Source organism: Austrofundulus limnaeus, unplaced genomic scaffold (genome assembly GCF_001266775.1).
Source record: "Austrofundulus limnaeus strain Quisiro unplaced genomic scaffold, Austrofundulus_limnaeus-1.0 Scaffold61, whole genome shotgun sequence".
In the NCBI taxonomy this organism is placed as follows: Eukaryota; Metazoa; Chordata; class Actinopteri; order Cyprinodontiformes; family Rivulidae; genus Austrofundulus; species Austrofundulus limnaeus.
The window spans coordinates 362,608-380,202 of NW_013952463.1; the positions used below are offsets into that span (position 1 = coordinate 362,608).

General features: G+C 37.8%; 1 protein-coding gene across 2 annotated transcripts in view; it reads left to right on the forward strand.

Moving 5' to 3' along the window:
• The window catches only part of aqr (aquarius intron-binding spliceosomal factor), a 46,057-nt gene that overhangs the window by 18,549 nt on the left and 9,913 nt on the right, over positions 1-17,595 (forward strand). For both annotated transcript variants that reach the window (XM_014009721.1, XM_014009722.1), the window contains exons 21-32: positions 129-370; positions 531-680; positions 1,310-1,379; positions 2,584-2,694; positions 3,130-3,239; positions 5,752-5,887; positions 6,651-6,860; positions 10,192-10,329; positions 10,425-10,496; positions 10,742-10,929; positions 11,024-11,195; positions 15,114-15,284. In XM_014009721.1, the coding sequence (XP_013865175.1) occupies positions 129-370; positions 531-680; positions 1,310-1,379; positions 2,584-2,694; positions 3,130-3,239; positions 5,752-5,887; positions 6,651-6,860; positions 10,192-10,329; positions 10,425-10,496; positions 10,742-10,929; positions 11,024-11,195; positions 15,114-15,284 (1,770 nt within the window). The remainder of the gene's footprint in view (positions 1-128; positions 371-530; positions 681-1,309; positions 1,380-2,583; positions 2,695-3,129; positions 3,240-5,751; positions 5,888-6,650; positions 6,861-10,191; positions 10,330-10,424; positions 10,497-10,741; positions 10,930-11,023; positions 11,196-15,113; positions 15,285-17,595) is intronic.

The window sequence follows — 17,595 nt, forward strand, 5'->3', positions numbered from 1 at the left end:
AAATTCTAGTGAAATATATTTATGTTTGTGGTTGTAATGTGACAAAATATGGAAAAGTTCAAGGGGTATGAATACTTTTGCAAACCACTGTAAATGGATGAGTTAACTAAATGATGAATGTGTTTTAGGCAGTGCTGGAGACAATCAGGCATCTGATGAACACAGAATGTGTTGTCCCAGACTGGCTTCATGACATCATTCTGGGCTATGGTGACCCAGGTAGTGCCCACTATTCCAAGATGCCCAATCAAATCTCCACGTTGGACTTCAATGACACCTTCCTGTCTCTGGATCACTTGCGGTCRTGTTTCCCGGACTACAACGTAAAGGTTTTAGAGGAGAACCCTGAACTACAAGTCCCTCCTTTCAGGTAAAATTCAAAGACCCAATTTTTTTCTTTTTAATTAATTAATATTTACATTAATAAAACAGTGTATGTGAAGACATCTATTATTTAAAATAAACTAAAGCAGATTAAAGTATATTGTAATAAACTTGTTTTTATTTTATTTTATTTTATTTTTTACCAGAATCAAGTTTCCGATCTCAAACAAAACAGACAAAGGAAAGAAGAGGAAGGCTGATGACGAAATGGAGGACAAAGAGGAAGACAAAACCTTGTTTGCTGAACCATATGTCGCACCTAACCGTGGACCGTATCCCTACAACCAACCCAAACGGTGAGAGGACAAGTCTTAAAAGTTACAGTATCGCATTTATCCTTTTAGTGTATTCGTATTATTAGTGTATCATCGTTTTTTTTTCACATCACATAATCCATAAACTTACTTATAGTTTCAGAACAGCTGTGTATCATAATGTAGCATACATTAGGGTCTTAACTTTTATTCTAAAAAGTTTCCATTATCAAACAGCATTCATTCACAAGCTTATAAACTCAATGCTCAAAGTCTGACTCTTGATTTATGCATTTGTTTTCCTTTATTTAGTGTTGTTGGGATATTTTGGTGATTATTTGCCCAATAAAAAGCTAAACATATGCCTACAATAGTTCTCAGCTATCAGTAATTATACCATAACAAAGCAGCTTCGCTGAGTGCTTGATTAAGATTTGTTCCAATGCTAATACTTTTTCTACATTGAGTTTTGAGTTCAAAAATCAGTCTTTGCAGAGACTATACTTAAACATTTTCAGATATTTTCCAAAAGATAACACTAAAACATGTACAGCAACAATATTTGTTTCTTAAAACATGACAATATTTGAGTAAAAATGTATCAGTGCTGTCTATTCAGTGTCCCAAAAAAGTAATGTGATTTAACAACCTGAACATTAAATTGCTTCCAGGAATACGATCCAGTTCACGCCTACTCAGATTGAAGCCATACGAGCAGGAATGCAACCAGGACTAACCATGGTAAGTTTGTGTAAGATGTTCATATAAGATTTAAGGTTTTAAAAAACCTTACTGACCAGATATAAACATAATTCTGTGTTTGAAAAAAAAATAGGATTTACAAATATTTCAGTAGCCTTATCATCAACAAAAATTTAAAAATTCACTTATTAATGGCAAAGAAGAAACAGATTGACCTGCTAATGTGCACATACATGTGTGTAAGCCTGATATTTGGATATCAGTAGTAGTATAGCATATGTGTTTGATGGACGTGATGTTCGCATGCAGCAACTAAAAGCTAGCAGAAGGATAAGTTATTTTATATCTACTGTAGCTGGTTAAATACAGCAAAGAAGCTATCAGCAGGGTTATAAACCAACTCTGCATGCATGCTTTCATCTAGCCCTTTTTCACCCGTTCTAACCTTCCTCCTTGGCATATGTCTCATTCATTAGCAGCTCTAACATGCACTCCTGGTTTACCCAGCTCTCATGTTGGGAAACCATGAAGCTGATTATACATTGATTTATGCAGGAATATATAATTATGGCTACTATTTTTAGCTGAGCTTACTCACCTGAGAGACTCATATTAAGACTAACCTGTTTCATGAATATGTATTTAGTAAATTAAATATGACGGCTCAGTGGTTAGCACTGTAGCCTCACAGCAAGAAGGTCCTGGATTCAATWCCTGTTTTGGACCTGGAGTCTTTTTGTGTGGAGTTTGCATGTTCTCCTCAGGCTGGTGGCGGTTTCTCTGGTTTTCTCCCACTGTCCAAAGACATGCATGCTAGGCTGCCTTCAGGGTTAGACCTCCCTTGCAAAGAGATCTGTGATCTCAGTAGAATTTGCCTGATTAAAAAAAGAAAAGTCTAACACTTTTCCCTCAATGCTTCCCCTCTAGGCTTACACATAGTAAGGAAGTGGAAGTAATATTTGTGTAATAATTAAAAAAGGAAGCCTTTATTTCTCACTGGTTCTTTGTTTTAAATATATCCCATATACAAAAATAAACAAATTGCCAGTCACTGGGTTCGTCTAAGCATGGATGACAAAGAAGTCTAATTCTTGCCTGTTACATTTTCAAGGTCAGGTTTTCCCAGCCATTTCATTATCAGCAGTCTTCAGACTAATTTCTGACCACTTGATGTGTTATTTTGTGCATTTTAATTTTCCACCTTTCTATCTTCTTGACCTTTTTCTGCTCTTTGTGTCCCCAGGTTGTTGGACCCCCTGGCACTGGAAAGACAGATGTCGCTGTTCAGATCATCTCCAACCTCTATCACAATTTTCCCGAGCAAAGAACTCTCATAGTCACACACTCAAATCAGGTTAACACACACTGCACCTCTGCACAAAMACAAGCCAAAGGTTTGCTAACACTGTTGAAATAGCAAGTGAAGTTGTCTGAAGAGTTTGTTGCTTGRGCTTAGAAGTGCCCATTAATCAAGCTACAGTCACATTTATACCATGAAGGAAGAATTTAAGCTCCTTTGTGCCACAGTCCTCCCTCTTACTATTAAATCATAAAGTAATCTGCTCTTGTTTTACACCAGTGGATGTTTGCCAGAGGGAACCTTATCCACAAGAAGCATAAAGCAATAATTCCCCCAACTCCCACATCTACTATTTATATTCCCATTAGAAGCTGGYGTTTTATAACTCTAATTACATATTTAACTTGTTAAAATATAGATTGAACACACAGAAAAATGATTTTTCCTTGTCTGAATATGTTCATATTTTATTGGTTTATTGTACACCAGGCTCTGAACCAGCTGTTTGAAAAGATCATGGCTCTTGACATAGACGAGCGCCACCTTCTGCGTCTGGGCCACGGAGAGGAGGAGCTGGAGACTGAGAAAGACTTCAGCAGGTGAGGACAGCGGGCAGCTGGTGGAAAGAAGACACACACACACACGCGCGCGCACACACACAAATAAGTATGCCTGAACAAACAGAAAAGCACATGTGCAAACTCAGATGTTTTGTGTGTGATAGTGCATTCAGTTGATAAGCACACACTCCTAGAAACACCTGTTCTTGTACTCAATGAGTCTAAACCTGCATGATGACAGGGTTACTCAATACTCTCATAAGCCATACCATGGACCTTGTTAGTCTTTGTTAGGTGTTGCTAAAATCTCTGACCTTTCCATATGTGGTGGACATCTGGCCCCACAGCCTACCAGTCAGTTTGGTTCACTCTAGCATTACTACCCAGGACTGCAGGAACCAATCAGCTAGTATAATTTACTATATGAATTATTTTAAAGAAAATTAAATTAATAAAGGTATGTAGTACCTCATTAGTCACTAGCCAGTTTTTTTTTTTACAATTTTCTAAAATACTAGAAACGCTGTTTATTGCCAGACAAGACAAAATAATACAAAATATTTGCAGTCAGTATAGATGTAAGTGCATGAAAATCCCACATAAAAGCAAATGTTTTGTATAAAATATTTTTCATCATCTGATGAGAAAAGGTGGTCATGGTTATTGTTTATAAAGGTATTGTTACAAATATGGATGGCAAAATGAATAATTCTACAAAAAACTGCCAGTTTGTGTAGGAGAAAAYGATTAAGGTAATCTGTTGCGAGTCAAATGAGAAAATAGGACTTGTCCACTTCTTCTTTCATGGACACACAAAACCCATAAATACCCAGATAATTAAATAAATGAATTCATTATTGCATGATGATGATTACATGAATAAATGCACTGTCTTTTCAGAACCAATCTTTTTTTTTTTTAACTAAGGTGATGAAAGGTGTTTGACGACATTGGCAATAAAATCCACATATAGTTTTTGTACACGTCTTAATGGGTCATATGAAGACAGTGTTCCTTTTTTGTAGAACTTGTTGCAGAGCAAAGAAAAGACAAAAATCTCAAGAGTGCTGTTAAAGAATCTCCAGCCTTTTTTGTGTAAAAAGAAATGTGAAAACCGCAGTAAAGAACAGTGACTCAGTTTTTGCTTCATAGACACAGTTAAATGGGCAAAGATCTGTATTATAATAAGCACCCAAACACTCCATGACCATCTTGAAGAAGACTCAACAATCTCAGGATACCCAAAACATTTCCAGCTCAACATGATTACTGCTATATTTAACATCTCAGTGAATGAATCAGTGAGAACTTTTTTTTTCTTTTTCAAACAGTTTATAAGCTGGCTGCTGAATATAAATAACTCTGCCACTGAATATTAATATGTTGTTACTATTTAAAGCGTCCTACAGGCTTTATTGTAAATCACACATCCAGACACACTCAGGAGCTTGTAGTACTACATCTAAAGGAGAGACTGGGATTCTATATATTTCTCATTTGCTGTACGCTTTGTTTGACTTGTGCCTAATGTAAGTCTGACTGATGTATGAACATTGTAGTGTGCAAATGGGGTGTTCACATGAAAGCAGTCTCTTGCATTCTTAAATTATGCAGCAATGCAGACATGAAAGAAAGAGCTATAGTGTGCTGTATTCACCATGTTCCCCCACTGCTTTGTTGCCTCATGACAACATGCAGACTCCACACTTCTTCCACCCCACTGACACCAGCTAAAGCCAGAGGGTTTTAATTAACACTTTATATGAGGTAAAAAAAAAATGGATATCAGAGCTACACGTAGTGTGTAAGAAAGAGGAAAGCTACAACTTCATTAAAAAGCTGTTAGTTCACAGTAAATGTTTTTTTTTTTTTTTGATGAGATTTTAAAACGTAGATCTTGGTGATAGAATAGCATCTGTGTTTATTTTTAGGATTAAAAAGAAAACGTGTCGAGAATCATTCAGAATGTTGCATGGGTATAAGGTAAAAACAAAATATACCTCGTCAGTCAGGTTTGAAGCACAAATATGCTCTTTGTGTAGTGTCTAAATGCACATCTGTTTGAGAGCAAGGTTGATTTTTTTATGTTTTAAATTTTATTCTGGCCAAACAGTCAGAGCAGCATGATCCTGTTTGAGTCATCTGCTGACTGAGGATCTTTGAAAATGGTCTAAAAATAGTGCCCACCTCTAATATTACCCCATGACCCCGCCTACTTCCTGTGAGTGTCTTTGTTGTCTCGTTGCATCTCAGGATTGTTCAGCTGCACAAAAAGATGCATGACAAAACCAGGACAACCCAGTTTATTCATTACAGTTTCTCTGTAATTAAACATATAATCACAAAGTCAAGTTAAAAATTAAAAAAAAAGAATAAGCAAGGGGGCTCAGCCCAATCCTGACCTGTTTAAAATCACTAGTAGTATTAATTCCAAACTATTGAGCATTTATTTCTTTACACATCTGCCCTATTCTCTCTGTATCGAAACCTGGAATACTTTTGTTTTATTTTGTTTCTCTGTAACTTTGACTAACAATTGTGCTGTCCACAGATATGGGAGAGTCAATTATGTCCTTGCCAGAAGACTGGAGCTTCTCAAAGAGGTGGGAAGGTTACAAGAGAGCTTGGATGTTCCTGGAGATGTCTCATACACCTGTGAGACTGCTGGACACTTCTACCTGTATCAGGTAAAATCATAACTAGGCATTTATGTGTCATTTGTGTGAAAAGTGGACAAAAACTTAAAATTGTAACTGGAGATAATGCTTTGTTACTTCTTTATTTTTTGTTTAAGTGCATAGTACTTAATAAGCAACAAAAAGGAACTTGAGATAACATTTCTTTGCATACAGATTTACAAAAAGTTCAAATCTTTTATTTTTTCTTTCAGTCAAATATGGCTCTCTATTTTCTACTTAGTAACTCAATATTTCTTTATTTTGTGTTTGGATTTTTTAAATTGATTTACGGAGAAAAAATATTACAAGTACTTAGGAAGGATTTTACAGAAATTACAATAGATTTCTGAAGAGTTTCTGTTTCTTTGTGCTGAAAGTGTAGAACTAGTGGAGCATCCTTGCTGTTTACCCCTATTGCTTCATTATTGCTCTACCTCAGAGTCCAAGAAGAAAGCCACTGCAGACATTCAAATGTAGGAAAATAGAGCAGTATGTAGGAAATATAAGCTGTGGAAAACTGCATTTATTTATTTGGTAGACAATCAGATGGACAAGCCAGAACTTGCATTTTGATTTAATAGAAACAAGATGGTAATTAGTTACTGAGTCTAATAATTCCAACCAATTTTAGAAATTGTCAGTGGATGGGTGGGTTGATATTTGAGAGGTGACACAAAGATGGATCTTAGAAATTATGGACATAACTAAATTTCTGGAACTTCTTCAAATACTCCTGACATTGTTATGCTGTATATATATTTTTATGCTATAGGTGATGTCTCGCTGGGAAGAATACATGAGCAAAGTCAAACCTAAACAGGGCAAGACAGTGGAGGTGGAGGCTGTGGCTTCATGTTTTCCCTTCCACAAGTACTTTTCCAACGCACCCCAGCCTGTGTTCAAGGGCCGATCGTACGAAGAGGACATGGACATCGCAGAAGGCTGCTATCGCCACATCAAGAAAATCTTTACACAGCTGGAGGTAAGGCAGTTAGACATGCAGAGACCAAGGAAATATACACTCACCGGCCACTTTATTAGGTACACCACGCTAGTAACGGGTTGGACCCCCTTTTGCCTTCAGAACTGCCTCAATTCTTCGTGGCATAGATTCAACAAGGTGCTGGAAGCATTCCTCAGAGATTTTGGTCCATATTGACATGATGGCATCACACAGTTGCCGCACATGATGCGAATCTCCCGTTCCACCACATCCCAAAGATGCTCTATTGGATTGAGATCTGGTGACTGTGGAGGCCATYTGAGTACAGTGAACTCATTGTCATGTTCAAGAAACCAGTCTGAGATGATTCCAGCTTTATGACATGGCGCATTATCCTGCTGAAAGTAGCCATCAGATGTTGGGTACATTGTGGTCATAAAGGGATGGACATGGTCAGCAACAATACTCAGGTAGGCTGTGGCATTGCAACGATGCTCAATTGGTACCAAGGGGCCCAAAGAGTGCCAAGAAAAGATTCCCCACACCATGACACCACCACCACCAGCCTGAACCGTTGATACAAGGCAGGATGGATCCATGCTTTCATGTTGTTGACGCCAAATTCTGACCCTACCATCCGAATGTCGCAGCAGAAATCGAGACTCATCAGACCAGGCAACGTTTTTCCAATCTTCTCTTGTCCAATTTCGATGAGCTTGTGCAAATTGTAGCCTCAGTTTCCTGTTCTTAGCTGAAAGGAGTGGCACCCGGTGTGGTCTTCTGCTGCTGAAGCCCATCTGCCTCAAAGTTCGACGTACTGTGCGTTCAGAGATGCTCTTCTGCCTACCTTGGCTGTAACGGGTGGTTATTTGAGTCACTGTTGCCTTTCTATCAGCTCGAACCAGTCTGCCCATTCTCCTCTGACCTCTGGCATCAACAAGGCATTTCCGCCCACAGGACTGCCGCTCACTGGATGTTTTTTCTTTTTCGGACCATTCTCTGTAAACCCTAGAGATGGTTGTGCGTGAAAATCCCAGTAGATCAGCAGTTTCTGAAACACTCAGACCAGCCCTTCTGGCACCAACAACCATGCCACGTTCAAAGGCACTCAAATCGCCTTTCTTCCCCATACTGATGCTCGGTTTGAACTGCAGGAGATTGTCTTGACCATGTCTACATGCCTAAATGCACTGAGTTGCCGCCATGTGATTGGCTGATTAGAAATTAAGTGTTAACGAGCAGTTGGACAGGTGTACCTAATAAAGTGGCCGGTGAGTGTAGATGTAAATATGGAGCACACATTATGACACTTTGATATGGGACAGACTGTTTTGCCTCTTATTCTTTTTGCTGAGCTAGAGTTTTGCCAGCTGCGGTGGATTTTTCTCTCAAACTATGTGCCAGCTGTCGGTCCAGATGTTGTGCTTTCTCTAATGCACAATAGTGTTATTGATTAGTTATGCTTGTTTAGGCACTGAAGTTCTTTTTGCGCTGTTTAAAATCCCATCTCTTTAGCATTTGTTTAATAAAAATAAAATGTATTTAACAGCAGTTTTGTCGTCCACCTGTAATTGTAATTGCCCTCGCTAACCCGTTTACAACAATAAGCATGAAAACAAAAATACAGAGGCTTCTCCGTTTGGTTCATTTTTTTCAGTTCGCTCACTCATTTTCACACAGTTTCCCCCCTTGTACACATCTGAGTATGTGTTATCATTACTCCTCAGCTCATCGACTATGTAAGGATAACAAAAAAAAAAAAACACTTCTGATTTATGGGAACACTGAAATGGTCTCCAAAAAGCAATAAAGAAAGTTATTGGTTGGAGGTAATATCTCGACGTGTGGTGACCTTGATTTATCTGACTGGCCTCTGTATGACTGCATCACAGCCCCTCCTCCCTCCTCCCTCAGCCTCTCCCATGCTGCAGTGAAATCTGCTCACCCATTAAGAGATGCTGCTGTACGTGGTGCAAGGTGGCAAAAGCAGCATCCTGCTGCGCTTGCTGATCTGTCTACCTTTCAAACGGAAAAGCAGTTTTAATAAAGCTGTCATACGAATACACTGAGAAGAAATCACCGGCCAGACGGACAGAAGCAGAAAGCCCATGTTGGATTTGTGTGTGTGTGTCTCTACTGCAGGTCCAGCAAATGTTAACAGCATTTTTATTTGTCTTTTCCTTTTTCTTGACAGTTTCTGTGAATGTTTGCCATCTTCATTCACTCTGGGGTCAGGAGGGTTAAAATAGATCTTATTAATGTTTAATGTTTTGATCGGTTTAATATTAATGCTAAAATAGTAACACATTAAATATTTAAACCCCAGTGCTCTCCCAGTCTAGCTCTCTGCTTCCTCTCATTTTTCTTTCCCTGTACAGTTAGTGGGGCAAATTGCTAAAATATTTTCCTCATGTTTTGCTCCACAGTATGCTGAAAATTTTTTTTTATTTTGAGCAAAAACTTTTTCCTGGCACGGCCACTTCAGTAGAAGTTCTATAATAACATCTGTCCCAAAGTGCTCCTCATATTTCATTAATTCACCACCAAATTACTTTGAGTGTTTGGTCTCTTTATCACTGCACCACAACAAAGTATGAGACTCAATTATGGCAGATTAAAGCACGGATTATTTCTTAGAACTAAAGCCACGATACTCTGTTAAATCCTTAGACTTGCTTAAGACTTGCTCCAGAAACTATTCCATAATGGTGTGTTGGCACAGTCGTATCACGCAGCAGGAGGTCAGCACTTTGTTTTTAATAAAACATTTTTGCTTGCTCTTCAACTACTTGCTCAGTAGTAATTAAAGAGACTATGACAGTGGTGCTTGCATCATGTCAAAAGTTTTCAGGCACAGAGACATTTTTAAGGTTTAGAATAGAAGCACACACAAGTTATTAAACAGAAATATTTATTAGTTTCTGACTGAAAGTTTTTTGAGCTGTTGTCAGTCAGTCTCATCTGGTTGAAGTTTGATCATGGATGGATCATTTGTAAATCCCAACATTATTAATGTTCAGTTTGTTTGTTTTTTCATTTCTCCTTTGAGGCATTTTAGGAAGTAAACATTAGTGCCAGTTTGAGATATTAGAGTATTTAGATTAATGATGGGCCTCTAAGTGTCCCATAATGTAATTGCTATCTTTTCTGAATATTGAAGTGTGCTATTTGTATTACCCTAATAATGTTATCCATCATTGTTTCATGGCAGTCATTTGTCATGTTTCCATTAAAATGTCCCTCAGAACAACAATGTGCAAAAATACAAATAAACTGAATTCACAACAGCCTTAACTTTGGATGATTTTTGCTGATATAATCCCAGTCCTGCATTTCACTCCAACTCTTCTTTTCTCATCTTCTCTAACAGGAGTTTCGGGCATTCGAGCTGCTGAGAAGTGGACTGGACCGCTCCAAGTATCTGCTTGTAAAGGAAGCCAAAATCATTGCCATGACCTGCACACATGCTGCACTCAAACGGCATGACCTTGTGGAGCTAGGCTTTAAGGTAGACTTCTCTCATTTTATTCTAAGTCCTGAGAATTTTGTTACAAGTGTATTCACTGTAGTTCAGATCTTTAAATCAAGATCTTTCTCATTTAGTATGACAACATCCTGATGGAAGAAGCAGCACAGATTCTTGAGATTGAGACCTTCATCCCGTTGTTGTTACAGGTAATGCTTTCCTGAAAAAGGTTTTACCAAATCTGGTTAAATAGTTCACTGTCTAAACAATATTAAAGTATGAATCAACATCTGACGTATACCAAATGTTGATTCATACTTCTAATTCTACATACATTGGGTTATTCATAATAAATGTGCAAACAACAAATTTATCCATGTTTTTGTTGGATTATATTTCAGAGAATTGATGTTTTGAAGTTCTTACCTCCTGTTGTATTTTCTCTCACCTTTAGAACCCAGAGGATGGCTACAGCCGGCTAAAGCGTTGGATCATGATTGGAGACCACCACCAGCTGCCTCCAGTCATCAAGAACATGGCGTTTCAGAAGTACTCCAACATGGAGCAGTCTCTCTTCACCAGATTTGTGCGCCTTGGTGTTCCAACTATAGACTTGGATGCACAGGGGCGTGCACGTGCAAGGTGTGGCTCACCAGAAGAACGTCATGCTAGAGTCAGTTTTGACAACACACTGAGACAATATACAGTAAAGTGTGTTTGGTTCTCTTTTCCCCAGCCTTTGTAATCTTTACAACTGGCGCTACAAACATCTTGGTAACCTGCCACATGTCCAGCAGCTCCCTGAGTTCCAGGTCCCCAACCCAGGCCTGACGTTTGACTTCCAGCTGATTAATGTGGAGGACTTCAATGGGGTGGGAGAATCTGAACCCAATCCTTACTTTTACCAGGTAAGAGCTGTAACACTGGAATTACACTATATATACACACAGTCAGACCGATATTTGTACAAATGACGTATTTTTTAAACAGCTTCATTGCTTTAGGCTTGCTGTATCCACATATCAGCACTTATGTCTCAAACTGCTGCATATCAATAAATATTATAGCAAGCAACTGATTGGCAGCACCTGGGGGTATCAGAAGCTCAACAGCAAAATAAGCGGTTTGACAGAAGATTTTCTTGTGCTCAACCCACACACAGCTCTGCTCCTCATCCCACAAATGCATGTTCCTTACAAATTAGGCACCATTTAAAAGGGAAATTAACAGGCTTTCCAACAGTGTAAGACTTATTGCCAAGAAGTTTTGTTACAACAAAAGCATACATTTTATTATTTTTTGTGCTAAGTTTAGAAAAATATTCTAACAGGAAATAAAAAAAGATTAATTTTTACTAATTATAACCATTAATGTGTATATACATAATTTATTCACAGTAAGACTGGATCCAATGTGGATAATTAAAAGAACTGAAAACTTATTTTGAATGTGTTTTATGTTTACTTTATAAATTAATTAGCCAAACTAGCCTCTCAAATTCTCTCACAATCAACACATCTTTATGCCCAATTTTGCACAAATTATATTTGCTTTACCTCTTAAATGTTATGAAACAGCAGAAGCTCAGGCAAACATAAAGCCTAGAAAACACTGCTGCAGTAACATAGTAACAGTGGTGACATTTTCTGCATCCTCCTGCATTTGTTCTCATTCGCATGTGCAGCATCACATTTTTTTACATTGCATTTTTTCAGCTTCTATTTAATCACAGTGCTGTGAACAAGCGACTTTTATATTGCAAAAATACTCATCTTATACTGTGTAAAACTACTGATGCTACCTCAGACTTCAGTTGCCAAGCAATCAACATCAGTTATTTATTTTTCAAAATGCCTTTTTTTGGCAAGTGAAAACCATAACCTTTTTAAAGCTACATGTTTTGTAGTTCAAACAAATCTGTGATGCCTAATTTTTGATGAAACTGGTCCAATTATTTAAAAAAATAGACCTTTTATTGTTTTGTCCATTTGGCTCATTGCATCTCCATAAACAGCACTACATATCTGTGCCCCGGCAGCTCCTTATTATTGTTAAATCCAAACCATGTGCCATTCTCAAGGCAGCAGGTCACATGAATTTTATCTCCATTTGCCTGTTGCCATTTGCAGGCTTCCCCAGGGAAATGCCAAGATAACTCTCATGGCCTGACACACACATACAAACTTTACTTTACTGGGAAACTGAGAGAACATATTTGACACAGGAGAAGCAATTGTGTCCGGTCATCTCACAGCTGAATAAACACGATCACAACCCCTGCTGTGCTTGACACTGCAACTGTGAACAAATCACAAAAAAATACACGATGTGTCCACAGAGAGTCCAAAGGTCTGTTACTACTCCTACACCTGCCAAAGCACTTTCCACATTAAGCCTCAGTGCATTGATAGTACTTCAGTGCTGTCAAACGGCTCATTAACACTAAGATTCTTATCTAAATCTATTTCTTCTGCTGTGTGGAAATAGCTTCTGTCATTCATTCATCAGCCAGTTTTTCTTCACGTGCTACATTTTACACCATATGAAAGCTGTTAGCATAGTGAACTTACAGGTAGTCTAGATTTATGGCTTTTATTACTAACACTGTATTTCTGTCTACATGACATTGTGCAACCTTTTCTTTCTTCCCCTGTTCATCCTCTGTTATGTTGTCTCAGGCTACATATACAAACCAGTTAGTTTTGTCCTTGCTGTTTGAATACTGTGTACTCTATTAGATACTTTGGTTAAATTTTTGTTTATTTCAGTTTGGTCTTTTTTAGTTAAGCCTGCATGTGAACTGAGCTGTGGTGGAAATGTCTACTTTATTATTCCTCGTGTATGTGTATGACTTGAATGTTTGTGGTTCCTGTGTCAGGATTTAGAATTACAAATGAATGAAACCAACTCTGTTGTTTTCACTCCGTCACTTAACAGTTCAAGTTATAGTAGTTAAAGTAAAGTTATAAAGTTGTAGTAATCCTTTATTTACAAGCAGTTATGGATAATATTGTACAGTAATTTTCTAAACAATCCTAATTGCATTAGGTCATAACTCATATTTACTGTCCTGAGTAAATTGTCTTTGGAGAAGCATAATATGATTTATTAAATGTGTATTTTTGCTAATCAGTGGCAGGTAACTGGGGAAGAGGAACAAAGGCTGTCATTGTTTTTGATGTGTTGATTCTAGTGCAGCTGGAACAGGAACTGGTAATGAAGCTGCATAAATTACTAGCAAAGATGTAAGGCTACAGTCCACATTTAATTTAAACTGAATGAATAATGCATGCTTGTTGGCTGTTTTTTTTTTCTTTTTCTTTTGTCACTTGTAAGGTTGGAGAACAATCTTGGGGTTGAGATTCACTAAACGTTTGGTTTTAAAGTTGGTGAATTACATTTACCAGTTACATTCACTCACATGGAGGACAACATGAATGTAACTCTAAGTTCTACACATTTAATCTTTAGAGATGTGAGGTCATTGGAGTATGACATATTTGTCATAATCCTATATTAGTTGTGTAAATATGTACATTTTTTTTTATGTTTTTAGGGCTCCTAATGCTGAAGAGTGCCCGAAGGGGACATAGCCTGCAAAATCTACTTTTTTAGTCATTAAATGCATTTTGTTTTGTACTTTGAGTCTGTAGGAGTGCAAATTGAATTTAGTCTTATTTTGGGTCTTTTTTTTTTTTTACCTGTTCAGTTTTCTCTATTTTCTATGTCATTTTCTGTACTAATAGGTCGTGGGTATGAAGTGCCACATTTGGATTTAAAGAGACAGCATCAAAACGAGATGATCTGAGACACAACTCAGACAAGGGGTGAAAGAGAGGCTTGTGGAGTTACAAAAAGGAGGAATTCAGACCAAAACATTGCAGTTCCACTTTATATAGACCCCAACTGAATGATTTTGCACTCACGGGAGGGAGGGGGTGCTGCTTTGATGCAGTTTACTTGGCATCTGAAAATACATTCCCTCAAAGGTATTTTTTATCTGAAAAGAGCTTCAGTGAGTGAGAACTAATGTTGAGAGCTCAGCAGTTAGGTTTCACTTTCACCCGACAGCCTGCAGGAGTCATGCGCGGGGTGTGTGGGGTGGGGAGGTGCGCTCTGCCATGAGGAAGCTTGGCTTAAAGACACGTCCCAAAAGGCATTTCTGGTCCCCACCTCTTGTTTTGCAACTCAGCATGGCTGCCTAAAACTGCTGCAGGATTTCTCAAACATGCATGAATGAGTCAAAGCAAGGCTTTGGACATGTTTTTTTTTTTATCAGAGTATATAACATTATAACATGATATAAAACTCAAAAAAGTTGATTTTACATGGTATTGCCCCTTTAAATGTGAAAAATGATTTAAAAGCATATGTTTCCTTTTAACGATTTTAAATCACATTGCTGAAAATATATTTCCCATCTTTTGTCTCATTCTTACCGATACTCTTTTCATTCTTCTTTCTTCCCTATAGAAGAGCTGTGAATGTGATCTTTGGTCACATCTGACTAGTAGCAAAAATTTAAAGTGTGTTTATGCACAACTTGGGTTTTATCTGGCTGACAAATTTTACCTTGAACAGGTGCCAAAAGAATTTAAGCAATGTGAGTACGAGAGAAAGAAAACGAATAGCTTTGAGTATTTCAGTTAGCCTTTTATCTTGAGTAACACAATTGTTTCATTTTCTGTGGCTCTTTAAAAAGCATAAAACAGTATTCTACAACTTGTCAGTTTTCACACTGCTTCTCATAGACCTAAAGCAATGCATGCTTATTATGTATAATTTTGACAATCTAATGTAATACATTTGTTTGTTTTTCTCTACAGAACCTGGCAGAGGCAGAGTACTGTGTGGCTCTCTTCATGTACATGCGCCTGTTGGGCTACCCGTCTGAACGTATCAGCATCCTGACCACCTACAATGGTCAGAAACACCTGATCAGAGATGTCATCAACCAACGGTGTGCTGGAAATCCATACTTTGGACAACCTAACAAGGTAATAGAAATAGACCAAATTTAAACAGCTGTGCACAAAACGTAATAATGTAATAAGGAACAAAAGTACATAATTTAATCTTTGTGAATGAGGAGTGGATGATTCTATAATATATTGCTGACATATGTCCTAACAACTTTATGAAAATTGAACCCAGTCTTTTCAGGAATGTGACTGAAAAACTAAATCCAACCTGTGGGTAAAAGTAAAATCACTAAAATGTCATGTAGCTCCAGTGTCATTAGAGACTGTGTGCTGCGAGGCGTAGCAGTTTTATTGGTGTTGGTTTGGTTGCTTGAATGTTCTCCTGACATTTCCCATTACATTTTATAATGGTAATATTGTAATAAAAAGTGGTTCAGCAGGTTTGTAACACACTTCCTTATGTCAAACAATTTAACGATCCCAATTTTGAATTTTATTTGGAAGAAATCCACAGACCCGATGGGCATTTTTAAGCTTGATTTGTGTGTAGGATTCAGACTGTTTAGGTGGGAGCAAAAAATGTTTCTTCACACCCCCAGATGTCAGCTGAAGTTCAACCTCTAATCCTCTTTTGCACTGAGAAATTCACAGCTTTCAATTCTCTCAAGGCCTTGGTGTTTTGTTTCCCATGACTACAGATGTACATTTTTTGTCTAAGTTAGTCCAATTTAAATACACTACATTTATTTTTACTAATTATTTTACTGTTTATCTTTCTGTGTTACATACAATATTCCTTTGGGCAACAGAAAGTCTGCTTTAAAGGCAGACTTGATTTGTGGTTAAATGTACATTATTGTTTAAAAATGGCACAGTGGTCTAGCTTTATTACATCACAGGACTGTTGGAACAGCTACAGGTCATAAGACCAAATGAAGCACAAGTGGAAACCTTTCACCAGTGCTATATTGCAAGAAAAAAATGCTATGAATAGATGAATATTATACCAAGACTCTTAGTGTTTATATTTTGTGCTCTGCTGCCATACCTTCTTGTTTTGTCTTGAAGTATGTTCCCCCTTTGACAGGGAACCAGAAATTGTGCTTAGCCATCTAAAATGTCCTGCAATGTTAAGACAAAGCATCATTCAGTGTGCTCACATCCTTAGTCAGTGTGCATGCCCAGTGACAAAATGACAAGAGTGACAGACTGCTGGTTTTGCTGAAATGAAAGATGCCCAGTGAGGGAGAGTGATGGAGAAGAAGAAAGGGGGGCTCTTGTGGGAAAATGCTGAGCAGCTGAAAGGTCACACACTGAGCACTGGGTCCACTGTGTGTCTGACAATGTGTCACAATAGCCAGAACCAAGCAAATGTCAGCAGCCAGCTTACTTTACTCGGATGACTTTAATTAGACTCAAAAGGGAGGAGAGGAAAACCAGTTAGCACCAGTCGCAGTCTAAACAACACAGAGAAGCTTCTTACTGAATGTCTGAGCCTGCTGCTCAAAGTATGTGCTCAGTTTGATTTATTTTTATAGATCCTTTATGGATAGTTTTTATGATTTTTCACTTTTTGATGCTTCATTTTCAAACATTACAACTGTATTCAGACTAGAGAGCAGACAAACTGACAGACTATCTTTAGTTAGTCATAATACATAACGTGGATCAAAGACGGATCAATGAGAAGTGTTTTATTTAAGGTTTCAGTCTACATTTTCAGTACATCTATTTTTTACATGGCCACGACTATAACAGGAGCTTATTTAGTGACGTGACTGGAATCAACATATGTTGAGAGGATATGTTGATAAAAGTAGAAGGCATGGTCTGTCATTTGCTAGAATACAGTTTTTTCTTTCCTTTTTTTAACAGATATTGCATAAATGATGTGTAGATGTGAGCTCACAACCAGTAAAACATAATACTGATAATTATTTCATCTCTTTGCTTGTCTCATGAATAAATGATAAAGTCCAGATTTTYGGATTTCAACACAATCCTGGAAGTAATCACCATGAATAACAGGAGAAACAGAATAACAACCAGAGAAGAGCAAAACGTATGGGTGGCGGTTTGTCATTGTGTGCATGACAATAAAAAGGCAGGATGTAGAAAATGATGCCTGTAAAATAAATGAATGTGTGTGTTTTCTTGTGTCTATAGACTGTGTGTGTGTGTCACATTGACACGACCTCTGTAACTCTCTCCCTGGAAAATTCCTTATAAATAACTAAACACCATGCAAAAAGCTGCACCTTAGGGAGATTGTCGATATGGGCTTCTGTGACTAAGGGCCAAGAATAACTGCGTGTCAGAAGCCTCTTGTCTTTGTGTGTGTGTGTGTGTGTGTGTGTGTGTGTGTGTGTGTGTGTGTGTGTGTGTG